The sequence below is a fragment of the Sinocyclocheilus grahami genome, unplaced genomic scaffold, assembly GCF_001515645.1.
Source record: "Sinocyclocheilus grahami isolate Dianchi unplaced genomic scaffold, SAMN03320097.WGS_v1.1 scaffold33.1, whole genome shotgun sequence".
Lineage (NCBI taxonomy): Eukaryota > Metazoa > Chordata > Actinopteri > Cypriniformes > Cyprinidae > Sinocyclocheilus > Sinocyclocheilus grahami.
The window spans coordinates 2,781,139-2,808,638 of NW_015505212.1; the positions used below are offsets into that span (position 1 = coordinate 2,781,139).

Here is a 27,500-nt window from a genome sequence, read left to right on the forward strand (position 1 = left end):
TGTGTGTGTGTGTGTGTGTGTGTGTGTGTGGTGTGTGTGGCGTGTTTGTGTGTGTGTGTGTGTGTGCGTGCGTGTGTGTGTGCGTGCGTGCGCGCGCGCTTAAGGTGGATGAGCAACAGTCCCTAGCCAGGATGCCAAATCTGCATGTTTATCTGGTCTTGTGCCAGCCGCTAATCAATTAAAACCCTGCTGTCCCCGAGGGAAGAGAGGAGAGAAGCAAATGATTCCTCAGGCTGCCCTGAGTGAAAGAGAGAGAGAGATGATAGATGGATAGATAGATAGATAGATGGATAGATGGATAGATGGATAGATGGATAGATGGATAGATAGATAGATAGATAGATAGATAGATAGATAGATAGATAGATAGATAGATAGATGGATGGATGGAAAAAGATCAAAATTCTGAGTTCATATCTCGCAATTTGACTTTATTTTTCGTCCGAATTGTGAGATTCGGGGGAAAAAGCACAATTGTGAGATAAAAAGTCACAATCTGCTTTTTTATTTTTTATATGGTGGCGAAAATAGGCTTCCATAAATATCCCGTATGGCAATAGATAAATTTGAAAGAAATCTATTAGCAGATAACCGATATGATACAGATATATTGTGCATCCCTAATTAGAAGTTGTCATTTGCTTAACTTATCAGAGTGATTGTTTTGAATTTGGCTTTGTTAATTAATTATTGCTACAATACACTTCTGATCTCATAAAGGCAATTTTGAATGCAATTGCATTTTATTTTACTATGATTTCATAGTTGCATCAACTCCAGTAACTATGGCATTTGGCGGACACAACAGCACACAGACCATTTTTCACAACCTGATGAGCAGAGCTGTATATCTCTCAGACGAGGGTGAGAGCATTTCCTCTCAGACGTATTGTCCAGTGCTGTGGGAGGCTTGTGTGACCTGTGTGGCAGCCGTTTCATTGGCTCGTGGTTGTCATGGGGATGTGTCTTGGCTGAGGTGCTAGTGGATGGAGTGATTTTTCGCTTCAAGCAGGTGCTCAGCATCTTCCTCGAGCCCTGAAAGGAACCGCACATCCCTCATTAGACATTCAGAATCTAATTACACGTATCTACGTTCTCATCAAGCTAGCTATCTTTTCCTCATAAAATCTCCAGAATCATCTACATCCCCTCTGCCACATCAACAAAAAAGAGGTGTGTGGGGAGGGGGGACATGATGGTGGCAGTCTTTGATCTGATAGAAGGCCCCTGCAGGGATAGAAGCCTGGGCTGGTGCCAGAACCCCTTTTGGCTGACAGTCTCCTCTGCTGGATGGCAGCTTGAAGGCTTTGGTGATTAATTCTGCTGGGAGGATGAAAGCGGCTCTAGCCAGCGGCTCCCTGCCTCAGAAGGCCAGGGACATGGTCTGAGCCCAGCCCGGCCCAGCGCAGACCAGACCAGCCGTGCCTTTCCCTGTCTGGCCGGCTGCCCGCCTGCCTGCCTGCTGCCTCAGGACCAACCGCGGCAGGTGATGGACCACGGAGAGCGATGGAGACGGATAAAGGGGGAGGGTGGAAGACAGTATGATCCATATTGAACAAGCTTTTCTTTTTGTTTCTCCCCCCGTTTCTCCCTCTCTCTCTCTCTCTCTCTCTGTGCTGTACTGTTTTATTAGCCAGCATCTTTTATGTTGTTCCACTATGCCATGATAATCCCCTGAGACGGTGCAGCACCCTGTTTCAAACAGGATGTAAGGCACCGCTCACAGCCACACTGCACCAGTGCAGCAAGCCCTGGAGAGTAAGAGAGTGAGAGAGAGAGAGGATTTGTGACAGATGCAGAGGTGTAAAAAGAAATGCAAAGGATGAAGTACATAGTCGTTTTATCTCTAACCCTGCACACTTTTCTGATATCTTCACCTGGAGTAATAGTATGGGTGGTGTCTGGACTCGTTACAGCTCCTCCCCTTGTTTGTTGTGCATGTAAGCGCCGCCTCCGCCAGAGGGGCCGAAAACAGCCGAACAGCTGTAGGAAGCACAGTTGTATGCATGCAGATTTCAGCTGCGCTTACAATAAAAAGCAAGGAAACACATGTGCACATGTTCACTTGTGTGAGCAAGCTTGATTTAAACTGAGTTTGGGAAGATTTTTGAAAATGTACTTACCTATCCACTCTTCAAATGTTTGGGGTCAGTAAGGTTTTTATGCTTAAATTAATGCTTTTATTCATAAAGGATGCATTAAATTGACATTTATAATGTTATAAAAGTTTGCTGTTTCAAATAAGTTGTTTCTATTCATCAATCAAATGCATCACAGTTTCCACAGAAAAGCAGTAACTGTTTTAAACATTGATAGTAATGAGAAATGTTTCGTAAACAGCAAATCAGCATATTAGAATGATTTCTGAAGGATCATGTGACACTGAAGACTGGAGTAATGATGCTGAAAATTCAGCTTTGACATTTAGAAAAACTAAAACATTAACATGAACATAACGTGAACACTATTAAAAGATCTAAAAAAAATAATTTAAAAATCATCTTTTTCGTGTAAACAGCTTAACTACTGTCACACTATCACTGGAAAATGTAGTCAAGTTAGAAGTATACTCTCCAGCACTGTATTCAAGCATAGGATCCAATCAATTCTTCTAGGGTAGTTTGTGCATTATGCACAGATTTGAATGAAACGCATAACCTACTGCTTATTATTAATCGTCTTACTAGCAGCTTATCATTGGAAAACAATTTTGAACAGATGCTCATTTCAGATGTTTGTAATCCAGCAGAATTTCATTCTCAGTTTTGATCAAATGAATGCATTATAGACTATTTTTAAAATCAGCTAGTCCTAAATAAGCCTTGTGTAATTACTTTAATTTCTCCACCAAATTCGATTCAGACAATGATTTTATTTTCATTTGTTTTGCCTATTGTTTCTACTCTAAGGTCTGTTGGTTTACATTATAGTGCTGTACAATGGTTGTGTATGTGTTTATGAGTGTTAGGTCCACCTGGACTATGTCACTATGTATTTATGGGGTGTCGGGTCAGACGGAGTGACTGTATTCCTACTTTCTTCTGTCTGTCTGTCTCTCTCTCTCTGTGTGTGTGTGTGTGTGTGTGTGTGTGTGTGTTTGCTAACACAGGCCTGAGGCGGCTCTTGTTAAGGCCCAGTGAGCAACCAGGGCAGAGCAACCTCGCAGCTGGTCTCGAGGCCAGGAGACAGCGTCGAGTGTATGTTACTCTCCCACCCTTCCTCAGAAATATCCCTCGCTCTGCGAAAAGGAAATACCAGATTAAAGCTACATTACTCCAAGACCAGTTTTCATGCTAACTGCCCGCCTCTGTCTGTTCCTCGCATTTTCTTTTCCACACTCTCTCCATCTTCTGTTTCCATTGTGTTTTTTTTCTTCTTCTTTTTGTCCCCAAAGACACCCACTCGTTTTCTCTTTTGGCCTTTTCCTGCCCTCGTTCTCTTCTTCTAGTTGTTTTCCCCCTCACCCTGTGTATTATTCTCTCTCCCCGTCTCTTTTTTTCTCTCACACATACTCTCTCCTGGGTTTAACAGTTTTTTTTCTTCTTCTTTTTGTCCCCAAAGACACCCACTCGTTTTCTCTTTTGGCCTTTTCCTGCCCTCGTTCTCTTCTTCTAGTTGTTTTCCCCCCTCACCCTGTGTATTATTCTCTCTCCCCGTCTCTTTTTTTCTCTCACACATACTCTCTCCTGGGTTTAACATTGTTGGCAGTCTGTGAGAGAGGCAGCAGCCAGGGCTGTACGCATATCCTGTGGGAGATCAGTTTTCAGCTGTGTGTTTGTGTATGTGTGTGTGTATGTATGCATGCCACCGTTGTGCTTTCTCTCGCTCTCTCTCTCTCTTTGTGGGGCAGTGGGGAGTTTTTTCACCTGCTGTAGGGACAGACTCCCAGGTCTTAGAGAGGGCTTCACAGTGGGCGTGGAGAATGCTGCTAATGTTTCTATGTGCAGCCTGGCTTTAGACATCTACTCTCAATGTCCTGCCTGTGCTGAGTCCATACGGCCCTGCACACACACACACACACACACACAGCCACGGGGGCCTGTCAATGATTAATAGCTTCTCCCTGAGTGGCATCTTGGGAGGCCCTGAGAGAGAAAGAGGCAAAACAAGAGCTCTCTTCTCTTCCCCTCAGCTCCCCTCTCTTCCTCTTCTCAGAGAGTATTCACTCTCAATCCACTGCAGAATGCTAGATTTAAAAGAAGATGAGGACATTATTTGTGTGTAATATCTGGAGAAATTGCAACGAATTTCATGTCCTTAAATACAATGGGGTCCAGAAGCTTGAGACCACATTATGTAGAGTTAATTGTTAAGTTGGAGTTAAGTCTAAATTAATGGTTAAATTAAATCTAGAAAAAAAATTACATTTGAAAAATAATATTTTATTTTATTTTGAATTATGCTCTTATGTATTATATGCAAAGCAAATAGATTTTTCTTTTGATTTTTTTTTGTTATGGTTTTAAATATTATTTGCATAAAATAAAAGCATTTTCAATCTTTAAAAAACTAAGAACTATTGAATTATAAATTGTGAATTATTGAATATGAATTATTTTAATTTAATGCATTTAAAAATAGAATCACTTTAAATTTGTAAAACTTAAATTTTTATTTTATTGTTTTTAATTATGCTTTTAAATATTATTAGTAATAAAAAATCAAAATAGAAGCATTTTCCATTTTAAACAAATTGTTAAATTAAATATTATTTTAAATGTTATGCATTTAAATTTGTAATAAAAACAGAAGCACTTTCAGTTTGTAAAAATTAAGTTAAATATTTTATTTCATTTTATTGTCTTTAATTGTTATGCTTTTAAATATTACTTTTAATAAATTCAAAGAGACGCACTTTCACTGTTTTTTTTTTTTGTAACAAAAAATAATGGAAAATACTCATTTGGAGTCCACTGTATATCCATTTGAAAAAAACAACAACACACTTTCTCTGTCTTGCTGTACAGCAGTTGCCGTCCAAACCAAAGTCAAGAGTCTTATTTTCAAAGTCAGGTCATAATGAACTCAACGAGACTGACATTTTCTGTATTTCATCAGGTCCAAAGCGCTGCGTAATGCGGTCAGAAACATGAAAGAGTCTTTCATGCTTTTATGCAAGTTTTATCAAGGCTGAAGCACCAGGGCTTTTCAAGTCACCCAGGATGAGACCATATGCAAAAATAAGATATAAAATAAGACTATGATAATGATTAGAATAGTATAATTCCTGTCTCAATATGGTGTAAAGTGACTCTGTGAATATCCTTGATGATGTGTCAACTGCACATGGATTATATAAGGACTGTACTGTAAGCCAATTTGATTATAGTGATATTATGATGTGCAGTGAACGGTGATGCATAATGAATGTTCTCACATTAATGGTTCTTTTCTTTGCAGAGTAGGTGAAAACCAGCATGTAGCAAAGTAAATAATTATTCACCAGGAGGGAAAAAAGAAACTTAAAAGGATAACCCACCCAAAAAGAAAATAATTTACTCGCCTACTTGTCATTCCTAACCAGCAGTATTGGGGAATACATAATTTAATTGCAAAATAAATGTAACGGTAATCCTTTACAGTTACTGAGAAAACAATTGTTAAATAAATTACAGTTACTTATGAAAATGTTACGATTACAAAGGGGGGTTACATCTGAATATTTTCTGTAAAAAGCTAGGATATGTTGACTAAAGCGATGCTATTCTGATGAAGGGTGAGTAAATGATAACAGAGATTTTATTTTGGGGTGAACCATCCCTTCTCGAGTTCTCTAGTATGTCTGTACATTTTCACCTTAAATTCCTTGGGAGAAATTAAAAATGTTGTTGACATACAGTATAGAGTTATATAATTAGTGTGGATAGTATAGCTAATTTCTTTGGAGACTTTGAGCACAGTTTGAGGCTCAAAGAGTTCTTCTGGGAACTGTTGTTTAGGTTTGTACTGAGATTGTATTGATTTCTTTTTTTGATTTTATGAAGCACGGCAGCCAGCACACAGGTTTTTATTGTGGTTATATTGTTATGGCATTAGTGACATTAGAGCTGAGCAGCGGGTCTGCAGTCAAAGGTGAGGCTAAGAGAAGACAAGAGGCCCTGGGATTGAGAGAGGCCAGTCTCCGTCTGTAAGGGCAGACCGAGAGGAGGTGGTGGTGGGAGAGAGAGAGGGAGAGAGGGAGAGAGGGAAGGGGTGGAGGAGTGGGGCGAGGAGGTGAAAGCCGAGCTGGAATTTGTGCGGTATGCAGAGAATGATGGGATTTTTCATGCTGGGCGGCTGAGAGCTGCTATACTGCTGAGTATTGACCAGCACACACACACACACACAAAGAACTGAAAGCTCTATCACCATCACACTCTCTACCTCACACAAACTCTCTCAATCTCTCGCCCCTCCCTCTTATTCTCTCTCTCTCTCACACACACAAGTGCTTCTTCAACTTTAGGCACATTTGGCCCTGGAGACTTTCAGAAAATAAACTGTCCTAAAACGTGCTTTTCACACTCTCACTAGTTTAATTAATTTGTCAGTGGCGACAGAAACAGGCATCACAGGAGAATTCTGTCATTTTTCTGAAATATTTGTACATGGTTACAGCACAACTCAAATTATGTGTTGTATTTGACAACATTATGTGGTGAAAATAACATTTTACCATTTTTGGAGCAAAATGGTTGAATTTATCTTCTTTGTAACCGAGTATACTTACCTTTGGAAAAACTTGATTAGGGGCAAAATATGTGGTGGTTGTAGAAATTACCATTTTTGGAAGTCGTCTTTTAAAAAAAACATTTTAATAAAAAATGATTATTTCTTTTCTTTTTCTTTTTTTAAATTATCATGCTTTTTATTATATATATTTATATTACAATACATTTTCAAAATTTAAGATTGAAAGTCTGTGTCTGAGGCAATGGTTAAACAAATCATTCTATACATAAAATGCATTTGAAAAAAGATAAAAATAAATAAAAGAAGGCGTTCTAAAAGGTTTCCATGAATGTGACCTTCATATAACAAAAAGAACAAGCTGAAATCTTAAAAGAAAGAAAGAAAGAAGCTGTCATTGTAATAAGTATTGAAGTGGTATGATTATGATTATTTCACTCTTTGTTTAGATTATCATTTTTTTTTTGTTGGTTTTTTTTTTTTTTTACTAAGATTGAGGCAAGAGTTAAACGAATCAATCTACACATAAAATGCATACAGTTATGATTGAAAGTCTGGGTCCGAGGCAAAGGTTAAACCAATCATTCATAAAATGCATTTGAAAAGAACCAAAAATTAATTTTAAAAAGTTCCCATGAATGTGACCTTCATATAACAAAAAGAAAAAGCTGAAATCTGTTTTAATAAAAATCAACCATGACAGAAATGTACTCGTAATGGAAGAAACACCCACACTCGTACAAACTCTCAAAAGAAGAGTGTACATCTCCAGCAATCTGCCCTGTCGTTTTTTTTTTTTTTTGGATTGTGTTCCTGTCTGTATTGTCATTCTCCTCACTTTTTCTCTCTCTGCCTTTCAGCGATCGCACTTTTCTGACATGCATGCTTTTTTTTATTTTTCTCGATGACTAAAAGGCTCACACTCTTGTCCTTTGTTCTCTTCTCTCAATATCTATCAGTTTGTTCTCTTTCCTCCTTCACAATTCTTCTTCCCCTGGCTCACTCTCTTTCTCTTTCTATGTCTTGCTCGCGAGCTCCACCCCCTCACTGTCTCTCTCTCTCTCCATCTATCTCTCTCTCCTCTGAGCCTCCTCCTCTGCTGCTGGCACGCCTCCATTGCCTGACAGTCACAAGATTGTTATTTCATTTATTTAGTCTTCTTTCCTCCTATTTTCTTTCAGTTGTGTCTCTCTAAATATGCACCATTGTTCAGAATGACCTTATCGGTCATGAGCTGTTCTTGGAGAGCCGGTTTCTTTTTAGTGATACGAAGTTGGAGAATTTAATTGTCTACTGTGGGGATCATGAGGTTTGTATTTTCGTTCTAGTTTGGTAGGCATAGTTATCATAAAAATATTCAAAATTGGATTCTGGCTTTTTCCCTCGTGGCCAAAGGAAAAGATTCAAAATGATTTGTGCAGAGCCTTTTAAAAACTGAAATAATGTCCGGAGTCATTTGCCCTGTTCCAAATCAAATATATTTCTGGCCAAAAATAGGCATGAAAGGCTTCATATATCCTTCCTAGAATTCATGAGATATATATAAATATTTAGGCCTATTTATTTATTCAAATTGTATTTATTTCTAGTTATACATATGTATTCATGATGTGTGTGTGTGTGTGTATATATAATGTCTTTATAGACTAAGCTATTTTAATGGTGAATTAACTTAAAATAACAATTCTGAACAACATTGAGCAACAATTCTCATTTTTAAAGTACTGTATATAAGCTATTTATATATTATTTATTTTGCCCAATATTTGTCATGCATACAAAGATGTTGCCTATATACTGTGTTAAAATCAGTTAGGGTGCTGCCTATGTAGGCAGTGATGCAGTTCACTAGGTTTTCGGAAAGACCAGGCTTGAAACTAGAAAAAAACTACCAGCATTGTTTGCTTTCTTTTCTTAGTTCTCCGTCCTTATTTTATTCTGTTTCTGTTTCTCTAGCCCTCTTTTCTCTCTTCTGGTATTCCGGACTGGTCGTATATTAGGATACGAGAGCCATTTTTTTCTTCTTTTGTCTGAAGCAACTTTTGAGAAATTCCTGACTTGACTCCCCCCTTGCCTCTTTGAATGAGAAACTGTCAGTTTAATTGGCTGTGATCTCGTATGCAAAGCTGCTTTCACTTATTGCACTCAGGTCTTATCCTTTAAATATGGATAAGATGATTTGAGGGGGGGGAAGCACAGGGTCTTCTGCCGCCTGTATGCTTTGAATTAAAGCCAAACACGCTGGGGTTCATCCCATTTTATTTTTTCTCAACCCGTGATATATATATATATATATATATATATTGCAGATGTGAATATGTGAATATGAATATATATATATATATTTCCTCATCCTGGTGCAGTAGATTTCCACTTATTAAAAATTCTGCTCTGTCTGAAAATCCCTGTCTGTCTCTCCAAAAGACTCTAAAACGCATCAGCGGGAAGAATATTGCAGGAGTCAGAAATGGGGAGCAGTGAAGTGGCAAGGCCTTTTTCAGAATCACTTAACGCTCATAAACAAAACACATCTGCAACAAAATCTGCAATCATGTCAGCTCTAATCCTGAGAGAGTTTTAGAGAGGCAGAGATGAAGAAAAGAGGTACAAGGAGAACAGGACAGCAGGAGAGACTGTTACGTTACATTTATGGAGAAACTCTTTGTGTTTTGTAGGTTCATACATGAAATTGCACTCATACCCCGAATTATTGTCATGATGTGACATACAGTATTTCCAGTGTTGTTATTGTTATCTAAAACTAAAGCGTTTTCATTAATTGAAAGCTAGATTAAAAGTAAAATATGAATATTTGATAAGCTTAAACTTAACTAAACTTAACTGTATTAACTTAAACAAAAATAATAGAAATCCCTGGCAACTAAATAAAATAAAATAAGCTTAAGAACACTGTAAAAATATTTTTTTGAAGATTATTGGAGTACATTTTACAAGAAAATAGCCTACTATTTTAGTTTCTCTAATTCAATTTCAATGTGTTACTTGACATTTCTTTGTAATTGTTTGTGAAATTTACTAGGAATTTCTGAGTGAATTTTTTCTACTCCAAATTTTTCAGTTTACTAAAATTTTAATTAATTTAAGCAAACTATACATTTTTTAAATATAAAACAACATGTATACAAAATATGATGTTAAATTAAAAAATGACAAAAACAACAAAATTACTAAAAGTTAAACTAAAATGAAACTGAAAATATTTAATGAATGATAATTCAAAATATTAAATACTATAATAGTATTTAAATAATACAAAAATAACACTGCATATTTCTGAGTGTTATAGGACGTGAAACCAAATGGAACTTGATGGCAAAAAAAGCTTTGATTAATATCCAAAAACAGCGATTTTCTTTATAATGAATCGTGCACAATAAGACCAGGGACATTTCTTAAGAAAGTCCTTTTTATGTCATGTTTTTAAAATTGTTTAAATGGTCCGATGTTGAAGTATTTTGCTTCAGCTGTAGCAGCTCATATCTATGGTAGGAAGAGAAATCAAAGCAGCTTGATGTTGAGGGGCCGGTGTGTGAATTCCCCACCTGGCCTGGGTTTAATTGAAGTCTTGTGTCATCACAGTAGTAACACGAACGGGTGGATGTTGCTGAAATGTATTAACATTAGTTCCCTAATAGGGTCACTCCAGAGCATCCTTTTCCCCCTCTTTTTTTCCTCCAGAGTCCCTCTCTGACTTCACAGGCTCCATCAATCCAAACGCACATATACATTTCTAAATATGACTGTGCATTTTTGCAAACTTGTGTTGTTTTCTATTTAGCCACTCTGACACGGAGATCTCTTGTGGAGCAAAACAAGAAGATTATCCAGAAAATCATTGGCTGTGTATATATCCCCCTCTCGCCTTCCCACGTAATGCCATGGAGTATGTAACAACATTAATCATATCTATCTAAAATCAGGGGCTCTGATACACTCTCAGTTAGAAATGCAATGCAGGGCCTGGAATGGGCTGATAAACATCAGCACAAGACTGAGTTTCCAATTCCTGCCTCAGAATAGACCCTGGGCTGAAATGAGAGGGAGAAAAGGGGAGAATGAGAAAGGGAGATTGAAATGTGGAGGAGAGAGAGGCAGCACTCTCCGGCCCTGTGTCTGTCGGAGTGAATGAACCATGTGACAGGACATGTCGCGTTGAGTGACAAAGCAAAAAAAAGAGAGTGAGAGAAGTGGCAGCACAAAAGTAAAACACTATCCAGTTTCCCAGCATTCAGCCTCAGTGCAGAGAGAGAGGGAAACAGGAAGGGGGGAGGAAGAACAGATGGAAAAAGTATAGTCGATGCACAGCAAACAGGACGTTAGCGTGGCAGATATGTGGGTTTTATGAGCAGATATATGCAGGTACATGTGTTTCATGAAAGTTGTGTGTGTTGGAAAAGAATAGAGAATGCATGAAGAGACAATAAACTTTCATGTCAGGTTTGATGTCATTAAGTATGATGGGCCTCTTTCTTGACCAATTGCATTTTGGCCATTTGCATATGTAGCAGTGGATGATTTTAAGTAAAGAACAACTTTGATTTTTGTATTTGCCTCAAATAAAGCTGTTGTATGAAGAAGATGAATACTCTTTAACCATTAAAGGTTCTTTATTGGCATTTTTATGGTTCTATGAAGAACTTTTAACATCCATGGAACCTTTCCATTGCACAAAAGGTTCTTTATAGTGGAGAAAGGTTCAGATTATTAAAATGTTCTTCACACTAAGAAAAAGATTAAGAACTGTTCACTGAAAGGTTCTTTGGGAAGCCAAAATGGTTCTTTTATGGCACTGCTTGCGAAAACATTTAGCTTTTTTTCATTTCGGAGCTTGACCGCATCCTTGCCCATTTGATTTCATTGTTCTGGATTTTCTTTTACATGCAATTTTCTAAATCTCTCCTTTTGTTTCCTACAGAAGAAAATGGGGGTGAATAAATGCCGAAGTACCCCTTAAAATATTGAAAAGTACATGGAGAATGCAAGAAACGTGAAGAATAATGTTAGAGAACAGGGCAGAGATGTCAGAAATGTAAAACGGTTGAAGATTTGGTGAGATAGAGAACGAGGAGAGAGAGAGAGAGAGAGAAGGGGGAGAACGAATGCTCTGCATACCGCATGGTGATAACGTCAGACACTTTATAAATTTCCCTGGCTGAGTCAGACCACTGCCTTGAGGCAGACACAAGCTGAGCCTCTCCATGTCACACTCAGAGCCTCTAAATCTCAAAGAGAGAGAGAGAGAGAGAGAGAGAGAGAGCATGGCATTTACAGTGGGCTGAGAGAAACGTGATGGATGGCCATCAGAGAGTGAGAAGGCTTCGTCTGGAAAAAGGAAGAACAGAGAAAAAGAGGAAATGAGATGAAAAATGGGCTCGGTGTTGCCTGGTATGTTTGTGTTCATATTCCTGCATCGCCCACAGCTTTTTAGCTCGGCCCAAATGGCCAAAAGCAATGCAATCATCTTGTAAAGCATTTATTTTAGGAACAGAAGTACCGCTTCACCCTGCTCTCTTTTCTAATTTAAGCCTCTCATAACAATCATCCTGAAGTACAGTAATTTTGCTTTGTCATTGTACAGGACTTCATACGGTGAGTGTCTTGTCTTGAGTCTTCAGCTGTGAGGAGGAAAGTTACCTTCAGTCAAAAAAGTTCTAGTAGTCAGCTCTTAAAGTAATAGTGCACCTAAAAATTTTATATTTGGGGTAAACCGTCCCTTTAAGAGCAAAACCATTTGAACACATTATTTGTATTTCTGTGCATACCCACCTTTAGCAACTGCAGCCACTTCCTGTCAGCAGTCCACTTTATATGTTCTTTTGAAAAGCTGAAACAATGGTAGCTACCTTTTTGCTGACGCTACAGTTTAAACGTACTCTTTAAGCTAGTGGGCCTGGTGCATGTAGCCCTGTGGGTGCGGGTGCGTTAATAAGCAGCTTACTGCCAAAGCAGGATCTTAATATGATTCACTCATCTATATTGCATCCTGTTTTTAGTTATACTTCTACCACTATTAGAAGTCTGCTGTCCATTTTAGTAGCAGTTTTACTGCTGTTTTTGTGCTCAGGTTCTAGGAATAATGAGAAATTACTTTTAATAGTAACTTAGAGAATTTACATTCCATTAATTCAGACTAGCATATTTTCAAGATGTTCAAGAAGCAGCCATTTTCCTCTGGCATTTAAATGAGGAAAAAACTAAAAACGAAGAGTTCAATCAGGCAGTATGAAGCTATAAGTGTTCCTTCTCCCCCTGCGCTCTCCTGTATTTGTGCACTTGAGCCGGTATTGAGAGGTGGGCTCAAGAGAGCCCGGCACTAAACTTGATCAAACCGGTCTATTTGTCTTTAACGCTCCCGAGACATGCTTCAACGAGGAGAGAGAGAGAGAGAGAGAAGGGGGAGAACGAATGCTCTGCATACCGCATGGTGATAACGTCAGACACTTTATAAATTTCCCTGGCTGAGTCAGACCACTGCCTTGAGGCAGACACAAGCTGAGCCTCTCCATGTCACACTCAGAGCCTCTAAATCTCAAAGAGAGAGAGAGAGAGAGAGAGAGCATGGCATTTACAGTGGGCTGAGAGAAACGTGATGGATGGCCATCAGAGAGTGAGAAGGCTTCGTCTGGAAAAAGGAAGAACAGAGAAAAAGAGGAAATTAGATGAAAAATGGGCTCGGTGCTGCCTGGTATGTTTGTGTTCATATTCCTGCATCGCCCACAGCTTTTTAGCTCGGCCCAAATGGCCAAAAGCAATGCAATCATCTTGTAAAGCATTTATTTTAGGAACAGAAGTACCGCTTCACCCTGCTCTCTTTTCTAATTTAAGCCTCTCATAACAATCATCCTGAAGTACAGTAATTTTGCTTTGTCATTGTACAGGACTTCATACGGTGAGTGTCTTGTCTTGAGTCTTCAGCTGTGAGGAGGAAAGTTACCTTCAGTCAAAAAAGTTCTAGTAGTCAGCTCTTAAAGTAATAGTGCACCTAAAAATTTTATATTTGGGGTAAACCGTCCCTTTAAGAGCAAAACCATTTGAACACATTATTTGTATTTCTGTGCATACCCACCTTTAGCAACTGCAGCCACTTCCTGTCAGCAGTCCACTTTATATGTTCTTTTGAAAAGCTGAAACAATGGTAGCTACCTTTTTGCTGACGCTACAGTTTAAACGTACTCTTTAAGCTAGTGGGCCTGGTGCATGTAGCCCTGTGGGTGCGGGTGCGTTAATAAGCAGCTTACTGCCAAAGCAGGATCTTAATATGATTCACTCATCTATATTGCATCCTGTTTTTAGTTATACTTCTACCACTATTAGAAGTCTGCTGTCCATTTTAGTAGCAGTTTTACTGCTGTTTTTGTGCTCAGGTTCTAGGAATAATGAGAAATTACTTTTAATAGTAACTTAGAGAATTTACATTCCATTAATTCAGACTAGCATATTTTCAAGATGTTCAAGAAGCAGCCATTTTCCTCTGGCATTTAAATGAGGAAAAAACTAAAAACGAAGAGTTCAATCAGGCAGTATGAAGCTATAAGTGTTCCTTCTCCCCCTGCGCTCTCCTGTATTTGTGCACTTGAGCCGGTATTGAGAGGTGGGCTCAAGAGAGCCCGGCACTAAACTTGATCAAACCGGTCTATTTGTCTTTAACGCTCCCGAGACATGCTTCACTTCCTGTTGTGTAACACTGCCTTTTCTACATCTCTGACTGAGCCACGCAATACCAAGGCCCGAGAGGGAGAAAATAGAGGCACAATTCTATTGCTGTTCAACATGTTCCACTTTGAACATGTGGCTATTTTCACTCATCCGTTCTTTCAAAAGCTGAATATTCTACAAAGTCTGGCATCATAACAGACATGGAGTTTGAGCATCATTTTGAAAGAAATAGTTGACACAAAAATGACAATTTCGTCATTTACTACCCCTCATGTTGAATTTTCAGTTCATAATAATTACATTCTGATAGTATGGCATTAGAAGTAGTAGTTTGGACTACATTTATGGTGTATTTTTGAAGTGAGCGAAGCGATCATGACAGAATTTTCATTTTTGGTATGAGAGATCCTTTAATATTTGTATCATTCATATAAAGATCCCATTCATTCTTTTATATGCCACAAATGCAGTTTGTTTCTGTCATTCACATGATACATGTCATCAATCTGCGGTATGGCACTAAAGTCAGTTTTCTTGTAATGGCTGTTGTGCCATGTTGGATTTTCTGCTTTTCTTGGCAACACAAAGTTTTTTTAATACCTTGCTCAGGATACATCTTTATTCCATTTCAACCAATAACTTTGATCTATAACTTCACTCTGAAAAAAAAAAAAAACGTCTGGCAAGCTACAAATTCCTCTGGATTTATAAACCCATTGGACCTACAGTGTTTTTTGTATATGAAGTGCTTGAAAACTTGTCTACCTAACCAAAACATTATGGATGAACCTCTTAGATAATTCGAAATGCCACGGCGGTTTAAAAATATATCCTCCTGTGGGGAGCAGCTCAGTTGGCTGTGTGGGGTCTCGACAGATGTGACGACCAGAGGCTGCTGTATTTCTGTGAAGAGGTTTTAGCTACAGTAGTAGCTATCCATCTCTCATCCACTTTCTTCCTTTTAGTGCTCACTCCCTCTCTCTCTTTCCATTGCTTCCCTTTTTGAGTGGATTCGGGCACCACACACAACACTTACGCCCTCTCTACCACCCAAACTCTGAGTAACAACAAATCTCCTCCTGTGCAGTCGGCCTGGAGCCCGGACACACACACATGTACTCGTCTATCAGCTTACCTTTTCAATTATAAAACCAAGCCACAGAAAAACATGGAGGCTAAGAAATAAACCATTTTCTTACACAATTTTGTATGTTCACAATCATCTCTTCCCTGTTACCTTCCTGTTTCCCAAGCATATCTTCCTGTTTTAGCTAAAATACATGCACAGCATGTATTCTAATGCATTTTTAATGCATAAATATGAATGAAAAATTATTTTTATTTTTAATGCATTTTTTATTTCATTTTATAGCAGCTGTTCAGTCAGAATTTATATTCTTGACTGTAAAAGGTGTGCCTGACAGTTTGAGGTCAAGGATTCATGCTAAAATGGGCGGTTTATAAGAAACAAAGCTTCCAATCACTGGTTGTCTTTTTTCCCCCATATCGTTTTTTGTTGTGTGGTGTGGTTTACGTCTGGCAAGCTACAAATTCCTCTGGATTTATAAACCCATTGGACCTACAGTGTTTTTTGTATATGAAGTGCTTGAAAACTTGTCTACCTAACCAAAACATTATGGATGAACCTCTTAGATAATTCGAAATGCCACGGCGGTTTAAAAATATATCCTCCTGTGGGGAGCAGCTCAGTTGGCTGTGTGGGGTCTCGACAGATGTGACGACCAGAGGCTGCTGTATTTCTGTGAAGAGGTTTTAGCTACAGTAGTAGCTATCCATCTCTCATCCACTTTCTTCCTTTTAGTGCTCACTCCCTCTCTCTCTTTCCATTGCTTCCCTTTTTGAGTGGATTCGGGCACCACACACAACACTTACGCCCTCTCTACCACCCAAACTCTGAGTAACAACAAATCTCCTCCTGTGCAGTCGGCCTGGAGCCCGGACACACACACATGTACTCGTCTATCAGCTTACCTTTTCAATTATAAAACCAAGCCACAGAAAAACATGGAGGCTAAGAAATAAACCATTTTCTTACACAATTTTGTATGTTCACAATCATCTCTTCCCTGTTACCTTCCTGTTTCCCAAGCATATCTTCCTGTTTTAGCTAAAATACATGCACAGCATGTATTCTAATGCATTTTTAATGCATAAATATGAATGAAAAATTATTTTTATTTTTAATGCATTTTTTATTTCATTTTATAGCAGCTGTTCAGTCAGAATTTATATTCTTGACTGTAAAAGGTGTGCCTGACAGTTTGAGGTCAAGGATTCATGCTAAAATGGGCGGTTTATAAGAAACAAAGCTTCCAATCACTGGTTGTCTTTTTTCCCCCATATCGTTTTTTGTTGTGTGGTGTGGTTTTCAGTCTCGCGCTCAAGTTTCTTTCATGCACAGACCTCCTGCCTCCAGAGTGCTGCCGGAGAGCTGCATTTCACTGCATATGAAAGCAGATACGATCCAGAACATGTGGACCCGTCACCTAATACAATCAGAACAAAGGGGAAAACTGGCGCAACACAAGCCTGATTCCTATTTTTTTTAGAGAAAAGAGAAAAATAGAGTCTAAGATACTGAGTTTGTGTGTGCGTGTGTCTGAGAGGATAGAGCCGCCAAACACTCCCTAACAAGACATAACACATTGTTCATTTTCCAAAATTTTGCCTAGAATTTGGACAGCGTCTGTGGATTTTGCGCCTAAACTATAAGGGACATTTTTGCAAATTTGTTTCTGTCTCTGCATGTGTGTGAAGGGTGGGGTGAGGGCGACAGATTGGGTCTCCTGGCTCCGGCCCCTCTGTACTCACACTTCCAGCAAGGTCACATGACACCAGTCAAACTCTGTCACAACCTCACCGGGGGAGAGCTGGCAGCAACAAACCATAGCAAACCTAGACGATACTCACACACACACACACACACACACACACACACAAATCTACATGCCTTTACCTACCTTTTCATCTGGCTGCTTCAAAAAAAAGCACTTGACGTATAGTTTGTGCTGTAAACCAGTTGTGTGCTTGTAAAAATGCCATATGGCCGTCATCCAGTCCGCAGTGTGAAAAGACCACTGTGAATTAGTTCTAATGAGAGATATGACTAAAACCTGACAGCCATGTGAGACAGTTAGCCATCATACGCCTTTTCAGAGTTAATTCCACTCTTTTCAAACCTAAATCCCTCAGTGCGCCACGAGTCACAAACACAGTCAAAAATCTGGTTTTTGCTTTAGAAAGAAAGAAAACAAGGGACCAGTTTAAATTATTTTAGTGGTAATAACATTGACAAAAACTGCTGTTGATTGAGCTAAACTTGTACTGAACCAGGAACTTCTTTTAAATTATTTTTCCTGCAGTGAAAAAGTTTCCTGTTGCTCAATTCATACACAGAGAGAAGTTTCAATCTGAAGAATTTGGTCCCGTGCAGAATGAAGCAACAGATTGTTCTCTTCGCTCACATGCCCTTTGCTTTTGGCCTTATGCTGTTGTTCTGAATGAATAAACACCAGTGCTACACACAGAGAAACAAACCTAAAGCATCTCTCATGTGCCATGTTTGCTAGACGGTGCCGGTCTCATGTCAGACAGTGTTTTTGCACCGCATACTTTTTTTTTTTTTTTTTACAGAGCAAAGTCAAACAGTGACTCACAAATTCCTGTCCATTTTCCAGCAATGTGGCAGGCACGGCTTTCAGCCACCTTTCCTCTAACCCTTACTGCAAACATATCAGACTTACGTTGTGGTTTTCAAATCAAACAAATAAGTGAATTTTATCAGATGATTAGATTTTGTTTTGATCTGTGCTTGATTTAGGCTGTCTGTGCAAATCACATGAGCCAACTAAAATGCCTGGAACTTCAGACAGGAGCAAAATAACCCCCAACCCCACCTTTCTGGAACGTTCTGAAACTTCAAAGCGTCTCACTGTAACCCACAGACACTTTCAGCCACAGGTGCTGCAAGGGAGAGCTATACAGGTCGCTGCTAATGTTCTGACTGCTTTGTTAAAATTCCCAGCAGTAAAACCGAGCGGTATTTTTATTTTTAAAAAGGTGGTGTGAGATTTCTCACTGGTGTAATCGTTTCTCTGTTCTTCTGCTCTGCTTGCTCGGTTCAGCAAAATCATAAAATAGTGTGGTTTTTATAACTTTAAAGAAGATCTTTGTGAGCAACATATCTGAACATCTGACAAAACATCTCCAGTTGTAAAAATGCAACAAAAACTGTAGCTCCAGGGAAAGAAAATAAAATCTATGAACTCAGCAAAGTTAGTAAAAAGAGGTGGCGGTAACCTTCAGAAGGGCTTAAATTCTCTCTCACTCGCTCTCTTTAAGCGCTCAGAGCCCCGTTTAAATCCTCCACCCTTCTGGACGGTGTAGGGGAGCAAAGACTAAAGCTTAAATGCTTTGAATGATGGTGAGGAATGTTTAAAAGTGTCTGTTTGAGGAAAGGGGGTGGACTGCGTTTTTGTTTTTTTTTCTAGGGGGGGGCAAACCCAGTCTCTCAGATCTGGTATGCGTGACTGAGCAAGGAGAAGGAAAAATAAAACCTGGCTTCTTAACTTAGGGAAACAATGGCAAATGTTGAGAACAGGATTTATAATATTTTAGTGGGTGAAATATATCCACTGTTATAGTCACTAAATTGATATCAGATGCTTTAACAGTATGTATATTATTGGACTGGATGACTTAAATTGTAAAAAGCAGCATTACTGTTTTAACACTCTTAACTAGCGCAATTAAAGGAAGCATCCATTTTGTTGCACTTCATAAATAATGTAACAAACATGCATGCTCTTAACACACAAATATCACTTCCGTTGTCCTCTAAAATATTCATTTCTTAAATCCACTACATTGGAAATCGACCAAATAAACTCCTAACCTTATTAAAGCAACATTGTCTGTGATACTGTCTAAACATTATGACATTTAGCATCAAAAGGGCACAAAACCAAACTGAATGCATGAATTATAGCAAAAATCACAACCCACAAAAATATTTCCCCATAACGAAATTCAGAGTGGCCCTTTCATTTATATAAATATCAACTTTAATGTTTTTACTGTAAGAATATAAAACATTTTAATTTGGGATTCTTTTTACAAATACATTTACAGTACATTAGAACACAGTAGCTTCTCAGCAGGACTCAATACATGTTGCAGGTCGATACATCATGGTACATATATATTGGCCTGACATGCATTTTGCATGTTACCTTCATTTCGACCGTGTCTTTTATATGTAAAATTTAATATTATTGTATTTAAAACAGAGAAGATTGTTTTATAACACGATGTGGCCTGTGTAGAGGCAAACAAGGTGTCAGTGAATTGCAAACAGGGTTTTTTTCTTTTTTAGGGACAAAATTCACTTCAATTTGAAGTACAACGCTCTGAATAACAGCCATTAATTAATATCTGCTTACATAAGCATAAATACATCAGCAGAGGGAACCTCTTATTCAAAGCAGGAATTAAAGGCTTTCAGGCCTGTAAAATTGAGCAAAAACTAAAAGAGATTGGAAATATAAAAGCTTAAGTGTACAAACCCAGTATTTCTGTCTGTCTTTGCATAAGGGTAGTTGACATATAGCATGTCCATTAACTTTTGAAGATTTTAGTCTTGTCATTTATACAATGTATGAGGGAAAATGTGTGACTTGGGACTGGTCACTATTTCTTTCTCATTTTAAAACACTACTTCATTTATTTTTTTTTAAGTACAGATATTGCATGTAGACTCAATTAATTTAAGATCACAAAACGGCATTGTTTAATAATTACAGATGAACTGAAGAATTAAAACATTTTAAGGTGAACTGTCACATCACAGGACACTTGCAAAAAACTGCTTGAAATTTGATGTCAACTACCCATAGAGTTGTTTTGAAACGCCTTTTGATGGCTATCTGAAGGAAGGGAAATAAAAAAGGTAGTCTGAATCCATCCTTTCTTTCAGTCTTTTTGCTTTCCTTAAGCCAAAGACGAGATAAAGGGGGAGGGGATTGTTTTTCTAGGCACAAATTCTCATTCTTCTCAAGAATAACAATATAATACATCTAACGAGGTAGCCAAAATATCGCGAGACTCGTGGAGGTTTAATATTGCGATTTGTTAAGAAAAAAACTTTTTTTGTGTGTTAATAGCAATAACTGACACATGTATCACATTCAGCATTTTAAGCCTCTTTTTATGTACTTTGCTCTATTGAAATTCACCCATCCCCCTCCCATCCTCCTTCCCTCCCTCCCTCCTTCCTTCCAAAACCCCCCAAGTTTCACCTCACTTTCTCACTTTCAGTCATCTGCCAAAGGCCCAGGTTCAAAACTTTAAGGCAGGGGAGCTGCGTGATCCTCTCCAGTCCCCTCTTAGTGATTTTCGTACATCCATACAGATCGATGCCGGTCAGATGCGTCAAGTGGTCTGCGATCAGCTCCAGTCCTTTGTCTGTAATCCGCACGCACTGGCCGATGTTCAGCGTCCTCAGCTCGTGCATTTGGCGCACCATCCTGTTGATGCCATCGTCACTGATGTGGCACGAGCACAGCGACAGCGACTTGAGCTGGTACAGGCCCTGCGCGATATAAGCCAGGCTCTGGTCGCCTATCTTGTCGCAAAACGACACGTCGAGTCCAGAGAGTCTCAACGTGCCCATGGCGAGGTGCATGATGCCCGTGTCGCTGATGTTGTCGCACGAACGCAGATTAAGGCTCCACAGGCTAGTCATGTGAGAGAGGTGGATCATGCCAGCGTCCGAGATGCCCCCGCAGAAACTCAGGTTGAGCACTTTGAGCTTGGTCAGGCCTTTCGAAATGTGCTTGAGGGACAAGTCCGTCAACTTCTGGCAATCCTGCAAGGTCAGGTATTCCAGACTGAGACAGCCCTCCGCCGCGCTCCGGGTCATGCCGGCCAAGTGCCCTATGCCCACATCCGACACATGCCGGCAGCTCCTCAGATTAAGACTTTTGAGTCTGTGCAAACCCCACGCGATTAGCAACAAGCCCGTGTTCGTGATATTACTGCAGCCGCCCAGTTCCAGCACCTCCAAGTTTTTCAGATACTGCGCTATTCTGCCCAAACTGGAGTCCGTGATCTGCTTGCAAAGGCTCAGATTGAGCACCCTCAGGGAAGGGATCTCCTGCACGAACGCGTGCCCCAGGCCGTTATCCGTTAAGTTATAGCAGCCGCTCAGATTCAAGCTCTCGATGTTGGGCATCCCCTGGATCACGTAGCTGAGGCTGCGCCGCAGGCTGAGGATCTGTACGCGCCTGATGCCTCTCGCCTGGAGGCTGGGGAACAGGGACGGGTTCGCCCGCCTCAGATGCAGCTTCGCTTCCACCCCTCTCCACACGGACTTGTGGTAGGACGCGTCCCTCCACGCCGTGCACACTTGTGCCACTCTGCCTTTGTCCCTCACGTCCAAGTAGCTGAAAATCATGGCTAAAATCTCCGGGAAGAGGCACGAGATGTGCGTCTCCATCTTCCACACGCGCTCAAGAAAACAAACGGCGGCAAACCCCCACCAACGGTCACCGTCGCGGCTGGTAGTCCCCTCAGGAGGAAAAGAAGGCTTTTAGAAAGCTCCCCAAGCTTTTCTTTTTACATTTAACTGTGTAAATCGACAACTCTCCGTCCCGAGTGATCCTTTCAGTGGTGTGGGAAGGATTCAAATGCAAAAATACCCCCCAAAAGACGCTTGATCCGATTCAGATCGACAGCGAACGGGCGGTCAGGCAGCGCTGCTGCCCGTTTGGCGCTTTGATAATAGTCTTCGCTCGACCCGGGGATCCAGACGGTCGTACATTTTCAAAAGATGTCTAAAACTGCCACAAACCTCGGGAGAAAATAAATTCAGTCCGCTATCAGATAAAAGATTGAGGTTTCGTTTCGCGTTTGAGCTCCGCTCGCACTCATTGCCAAGCCGAGGGGCTTCCTGCTGCCTTTGTCTGATCTTTTCAAACTGACTTGGCAGGGCCGCCAGCACAGAGCGGCTGCGGGGGAGACGAGCATATTTAAACCCGTTAAACCCGCGCAAATAGTTTAAGAACAGTCTGAATCTTATAAAGCAGGACCGCACATGTTTTTAGTTACTGTCCCAGTCCTTGTTCTGTTTTGCTCTAAACTGTTATGAAATAAATACGTGTTGTGGGTGTTTGTCGCCCCCCTTTTTGAAAGCAAAGTGGTTTAACCCAACTCAGCTGGAACAGTGAGAATAGTTCCCCTGGAAACCAACTTCTTACAATTCAGTTCACTTTACCCTTAACCCTTAAGCTTCCGTGTCAGATGCTGGTATTTTTTTTCTGTTGTTATTTCAATTTTATTTATTATTGGAGTGAAGTCACTTGTTAACCTGACAATTTTCTCTCAGTGTGTAGATAAAAAAACATTTGTGTGTATAAAACGAACAATAGAAAGGGCTCATTGTGAGCATTTTAAATATTACAAATTCTATATTTTCCTATATTTAACATGGCTTTAGTTACAAATGTAAATAAAATTTTGCATTGATCTTGCCATTTCTAAATTCCTTACAAGCTGTGAAAATTGTTCTATTCCTGTCACGATTTTTACCTATTATAATATAGTCACTCTTTCGTTCACTTCTTTCTCATTATAACCCTAACAAAAAGGCATACAATGTTAAGCTCTGTGAAACTGGCAGTAACAGTTAGCCTTTTTGCCCCGTCAGTCTTACGTAAGGTCGTTTTTATTCCACCTTTTGCATATTTCCCCGTCTTTGGGCCTCAGGCCCCCCTCTGAGGGCTCTTTGGCATTGTTAGCTGATATGACGGGAGCATTTGCAGAAGGTGCTGGAGTGTAGCAGAAAGAAGGAAGAAAAGCAGCACACACACGTTTGTGTTTACAAAAGAAAATGCAGCACAGCACAACTGACAGCACAAGTCCAACCCTCCCCACTCCGGCTCTCTGTCTGTCTCGAACCTTCTCTCAACCTCACCACATGTGTCTCTCTCTCTCTCTTCAATAAATGTCACTTTTTTTTTCTTCCCGCTCCTTCCGTTCTCACTGTTTCAGGTTATAATTGTGTAAAGCACAAAACTCTATCCAGCATTATTTCTGAAGTAGCTCACAGTCCTGAAAGTTCACATAAAATTAAAATGGATCCCATTCCATGTTCTTACTGTGTTTTACTTATAAATGCACTTTATTTCAACAAAACCATTTCATCTTTTTCTCATCAAACATCATCTTTAACTCTGAAATATGTGCTGTTACTGGAAGAAAAACACGCTGTGGACGCCATTTCATGCTGACGTCAAGTTGAATTCATGCACTCTCTCTGACAGACAGATCCTGGGCTTGTATGGTGGACAGATGAAGGGCTCTGAATGCGCGCTGAGCCCCGATGCCCAGCATGTAAGGGGGCGAGAGGTCTGTGACAGCGGCCTCTCTCACTGGCTCCTCACCGCCAGAGAGGAGGGCTGCTCCAGAACTGCACTGCTGTGAGTCAGAGACTCTCAAAGCAGGCCTGCAGAGCCAAAAGCAGGACTCAAGCTGCTCCTGGAAATAAGCAGAGAAAGAGGGAGGAGGGGACGAGTGAGAAAGGAAAGGGAGGGGATTGATTTAGAAAGCAGGTGAAAGCTAACAATTAAAAAAGATGCACTCGCCGCAGAGTGACGGCGCTATTTATTTAACAGTTTATGATCATTCTAGCTAAATTGCACCAAGTGAAAGCAAAATAGATGGTGAAACAGAAAGCATATAAGGATGTTCTGATCTAAAGGGGAAGAGAAACAAAAGATTGCGGCGAAGGAAAGTGAAAATGAAGCTGAGAAACAGTGAGAACTGGAAGGACAAGTGCTACATGCAAATGAGAAGGTGTTGTAGGACCTTGCAAAAAAAAGAAAATAAGAAAAAAAAGATCTGTCATGTGATTTGATGTGCTGATTCAGGGGAGGGAGATAATTGGATAATTGCATGCCACAGAACTGCGCTGATAACTGCGCTTGGGGCAACCGTTTCCTAGGAGACGTAGGCATGTGTCAACATGCTGTTGAAAGCTGACACCTCATGAATAGATTTTAGGCTACTTTGTAGTTTCTCTCTCTCTCGCTCAGCTCCTTCACGGAATCGTGTATGACTCCAATCTGCTTTTTTGTTTTGCAAGCGGTGGCAGTTTGAGGAGAGATTTTGGCGGATGTAACTTGCACAATTGCTCGCATACATCCAGCTAGCTGAATGGGCTTTTCATGAAATCAGACAACAGTTTCTTCTACGGCAAGGGAAGCTACGTTACTCTATTCAAATCAGGTCGAATCTCCCTAGGAGCTGCAACCCCATTGGGGTACTACAGGGGAAACACCAGGAAGCCGATGCTCTCGGTGTCTGTGTAAAGAACAGGCGATGATGTAATACTCTCCCTGCATAATGCATTGTAATGGTAATACTACTTCTGCTACAAAATGAGTCCTTTAAAAAGTCCTTTATTTTCCCATAACATTTGAATTCTTTGCTCTGTATGTGTCATATTCGTGCACTTTTCTTCTATAGACAGCCTGATGGACTGAGGTGTTTGCTTTCTGCTGCAAAGTTTGTCAATCAGAGGGTGAATCTTTGATACAGAAATGCAGCAATATGTAGTGCGATGTAGAAGGCAAGTGATAGTGTTGTTTGCATTTTTCATAGATATAAAACTGTATTGGTTTATATATACATTCCAAAAGTCGGAGACTGCTAGTGAAAATGCTTCTACATTCTTTTCTAATTTGAAAATGTAGCATTTTCAATTGCAAACATTTTAATTACAAATTATAACAATCTAACATTTTCAATTACCAATTCTAACAATGACAAATCAAATAGTAAAATTAACATTCATTTCAACCTAACAATAATCTAAATACAGGTGCATCTGAATAAATTAGAATGTCATGGAAAAGTTCATTTGTTTCAGTAATTCAACTCAAATTGTGAAACTCGTGTATTAAATAAATTCACTGCACACAGACTGAAGTAGTTTAAGTCTTTGGTTCTTTTAATTGGGATATAATATAAAATCTAAAAATGATTTGTATGTGTGTATATATATATATATAGACACACACACATACACACACATAAAATGTATGATATATTATTATAATGCATGAGTCCAACCGTCTGCTTCTGTGTTCTTGTATAATTTTAAAATGCAATATTTTTATTTACATATTATACCAATAGTCATGAAAAATGTGAATTTCAGTGACGTAAAAATAGTAGAATGTTAATTACAATTTAAGAATAATCTAATAGTTATTAATCTAAACTAATATAAAATCTAAAAATAATATATGCTATAAATACATACAATATATTAATAAAATATTGTATTATATAATTGAATAATAATGTAGAATATATTAATAAAAATATATAATATATTAATATAATTTAATCATTAATAAAAAATATTATTTTATGTTTTTTTGTTCTTTATATTATTTTTAATAATAATTTTTAATCTAAATATGTAATCTAAAAACCTAAAAATTCAGCATTCCCATCACAGGAATAAATTACATTTTAAAATATATATTAAAAACATATATTGACATAAAAAAAACAGTTCTTTGTATATCGTGTATATTTTATCAAATAAATGCAGCATTGGTGGTGGTTAAAAGAGACATGTTTATACACAGAGACATACATACATAAATCGATTTTTAATTATATTTTACTTTTTCTCAGACTCTTGGCCACACTGTATTTTTTAAGTTTCACCCTCTTTCCCTCACCTTTTCTTTATCATCTTCTGTTTTTTCATAGCTTCACCTTCTTTCCTTTTCTTTCTCTCTCTCTTTCTCTCTGTATGCCTGGAGCCCACAGCCAGGTGAGGCCCCTCCAGAGAGTAATTACAACCTGAAACAGAGATCGGAGCCCTGCGGCGCTCACCATCAAAGCAGTCGTAGGGAACAGCCCGGACTAATGTGCTGAAGAGGAGCGACACTGACAGGGCAGAAAGCAGTGCGTTCAGAACACATACAAAAAAACACCAAAGTCAGACTCTCTCTCATAGCATGACCGACAATAACAGGTCGTTTGGCTGCACAATGGTCACATTGCCCACCTGGGACCTTCATGAGACAAAACAGATAGACAGAGAGAGAGAGCAAAACAGACAGAGAGATGACTGAATTAGTCTGCTGCATGTCCAGGCCTGGAGAGAGGGAGGAACTAGGAACGCATTGAAAAGTGTTCTTCAAACAACTGTGTGACTTAAGGGCAGAATATACACACATCAGCCACCCAAAGAGTAAAGCCCTTAGCATCAGGGACCTTTGAGACCCAGTGCTAGGAGATGTTATAGGTCCCGCACCCACAAGGAGAGGTTACTGTTAATGCAAGCTTCAGCGCTGAGGTCATGAGCTATTAGAGGCCTGTTTTATCAACAAAGACTGTTTTCAGCCTTTGGGAAGTCTGTGAAAATGTGCTTTGCGGAATTATTTAGGCCTATAAATCATCCAGATTATTTTACTGAACTGTAGATCATACATAAGCCCTTTTATTTTCATTTTATGCAATTTATTTTACAGGGAAATTTAATACAATATATTTTGGTAACACTTGAAGCCTTTATATAATGCATTATTTAATTAAGTCATTATTATGCCTTATAATTCAATTTATATTGCATTTTAGGATCTCATAGATAATTAATACATGATAAGATTTATCTATTCATATTTACACCTTTAGATAGTAAATTGTATTCAAACACATGACCAATTTCAGATGAATCTACAAACATTATAATGCATTTTAACTTTGGTTAGTTATTTATGAAAATGTATAATGCCAGTGTACATTACGAATACCTTTCATAATGTGAATAATATGAATTCATTATACATAAAGGCTTAAAGCAAGTACAGTGTTATCTTTTTCACTTGGAAAAGAAAGATTAAGAAATCATGGCAACATATTTTTTCCCATTACTCTAACTCATCAAATAATTTTTAAAGTTAAAAATCAGTTTAATATAATTTTAAAATCAGTTTAATATAATAATTAATATAATTAAGTTGGAATTGCTTGTACAGCCAATTTGACAATACATAAAAGCAACTGAACCTAAGTTTTTGAGTTGAAGTAGGTGGGTTTTTTTTACTCTGTGA

The 27,500-nt window shown here is 39.0% G+C and overlaps 2 protein-coding genes across 3 annotated transcripts in view; one reads left to right on the forward strand and one right to left on the reverse strand.

The window, feature by feature from the left end:
* Positions 1-27,500, forward strand: part of LOC107580320 (protein Wnt-5b) — a 79,215-nt gene that overhangs the window by 30,434 nt on the left and 21,281 nt on the right. The window lies entirely within an intron of this gene.
* LOC107580311 (F-box/LRR-repeat protein 14-like) lies at positions 20,092-22,323 on the reverse strand. The gene has a single exon (XM_016266036.1). The coding sequence runs from the start codon at positions 21,860-21,862 to the stop codon at positions 20,660-20,662; it is 1,203 nt and encodes a 400-aa protein (XP_016121522.1). The 5' UTR covers positions 21,863-22,323; the 3' UTR covers positions 20,092-20,659.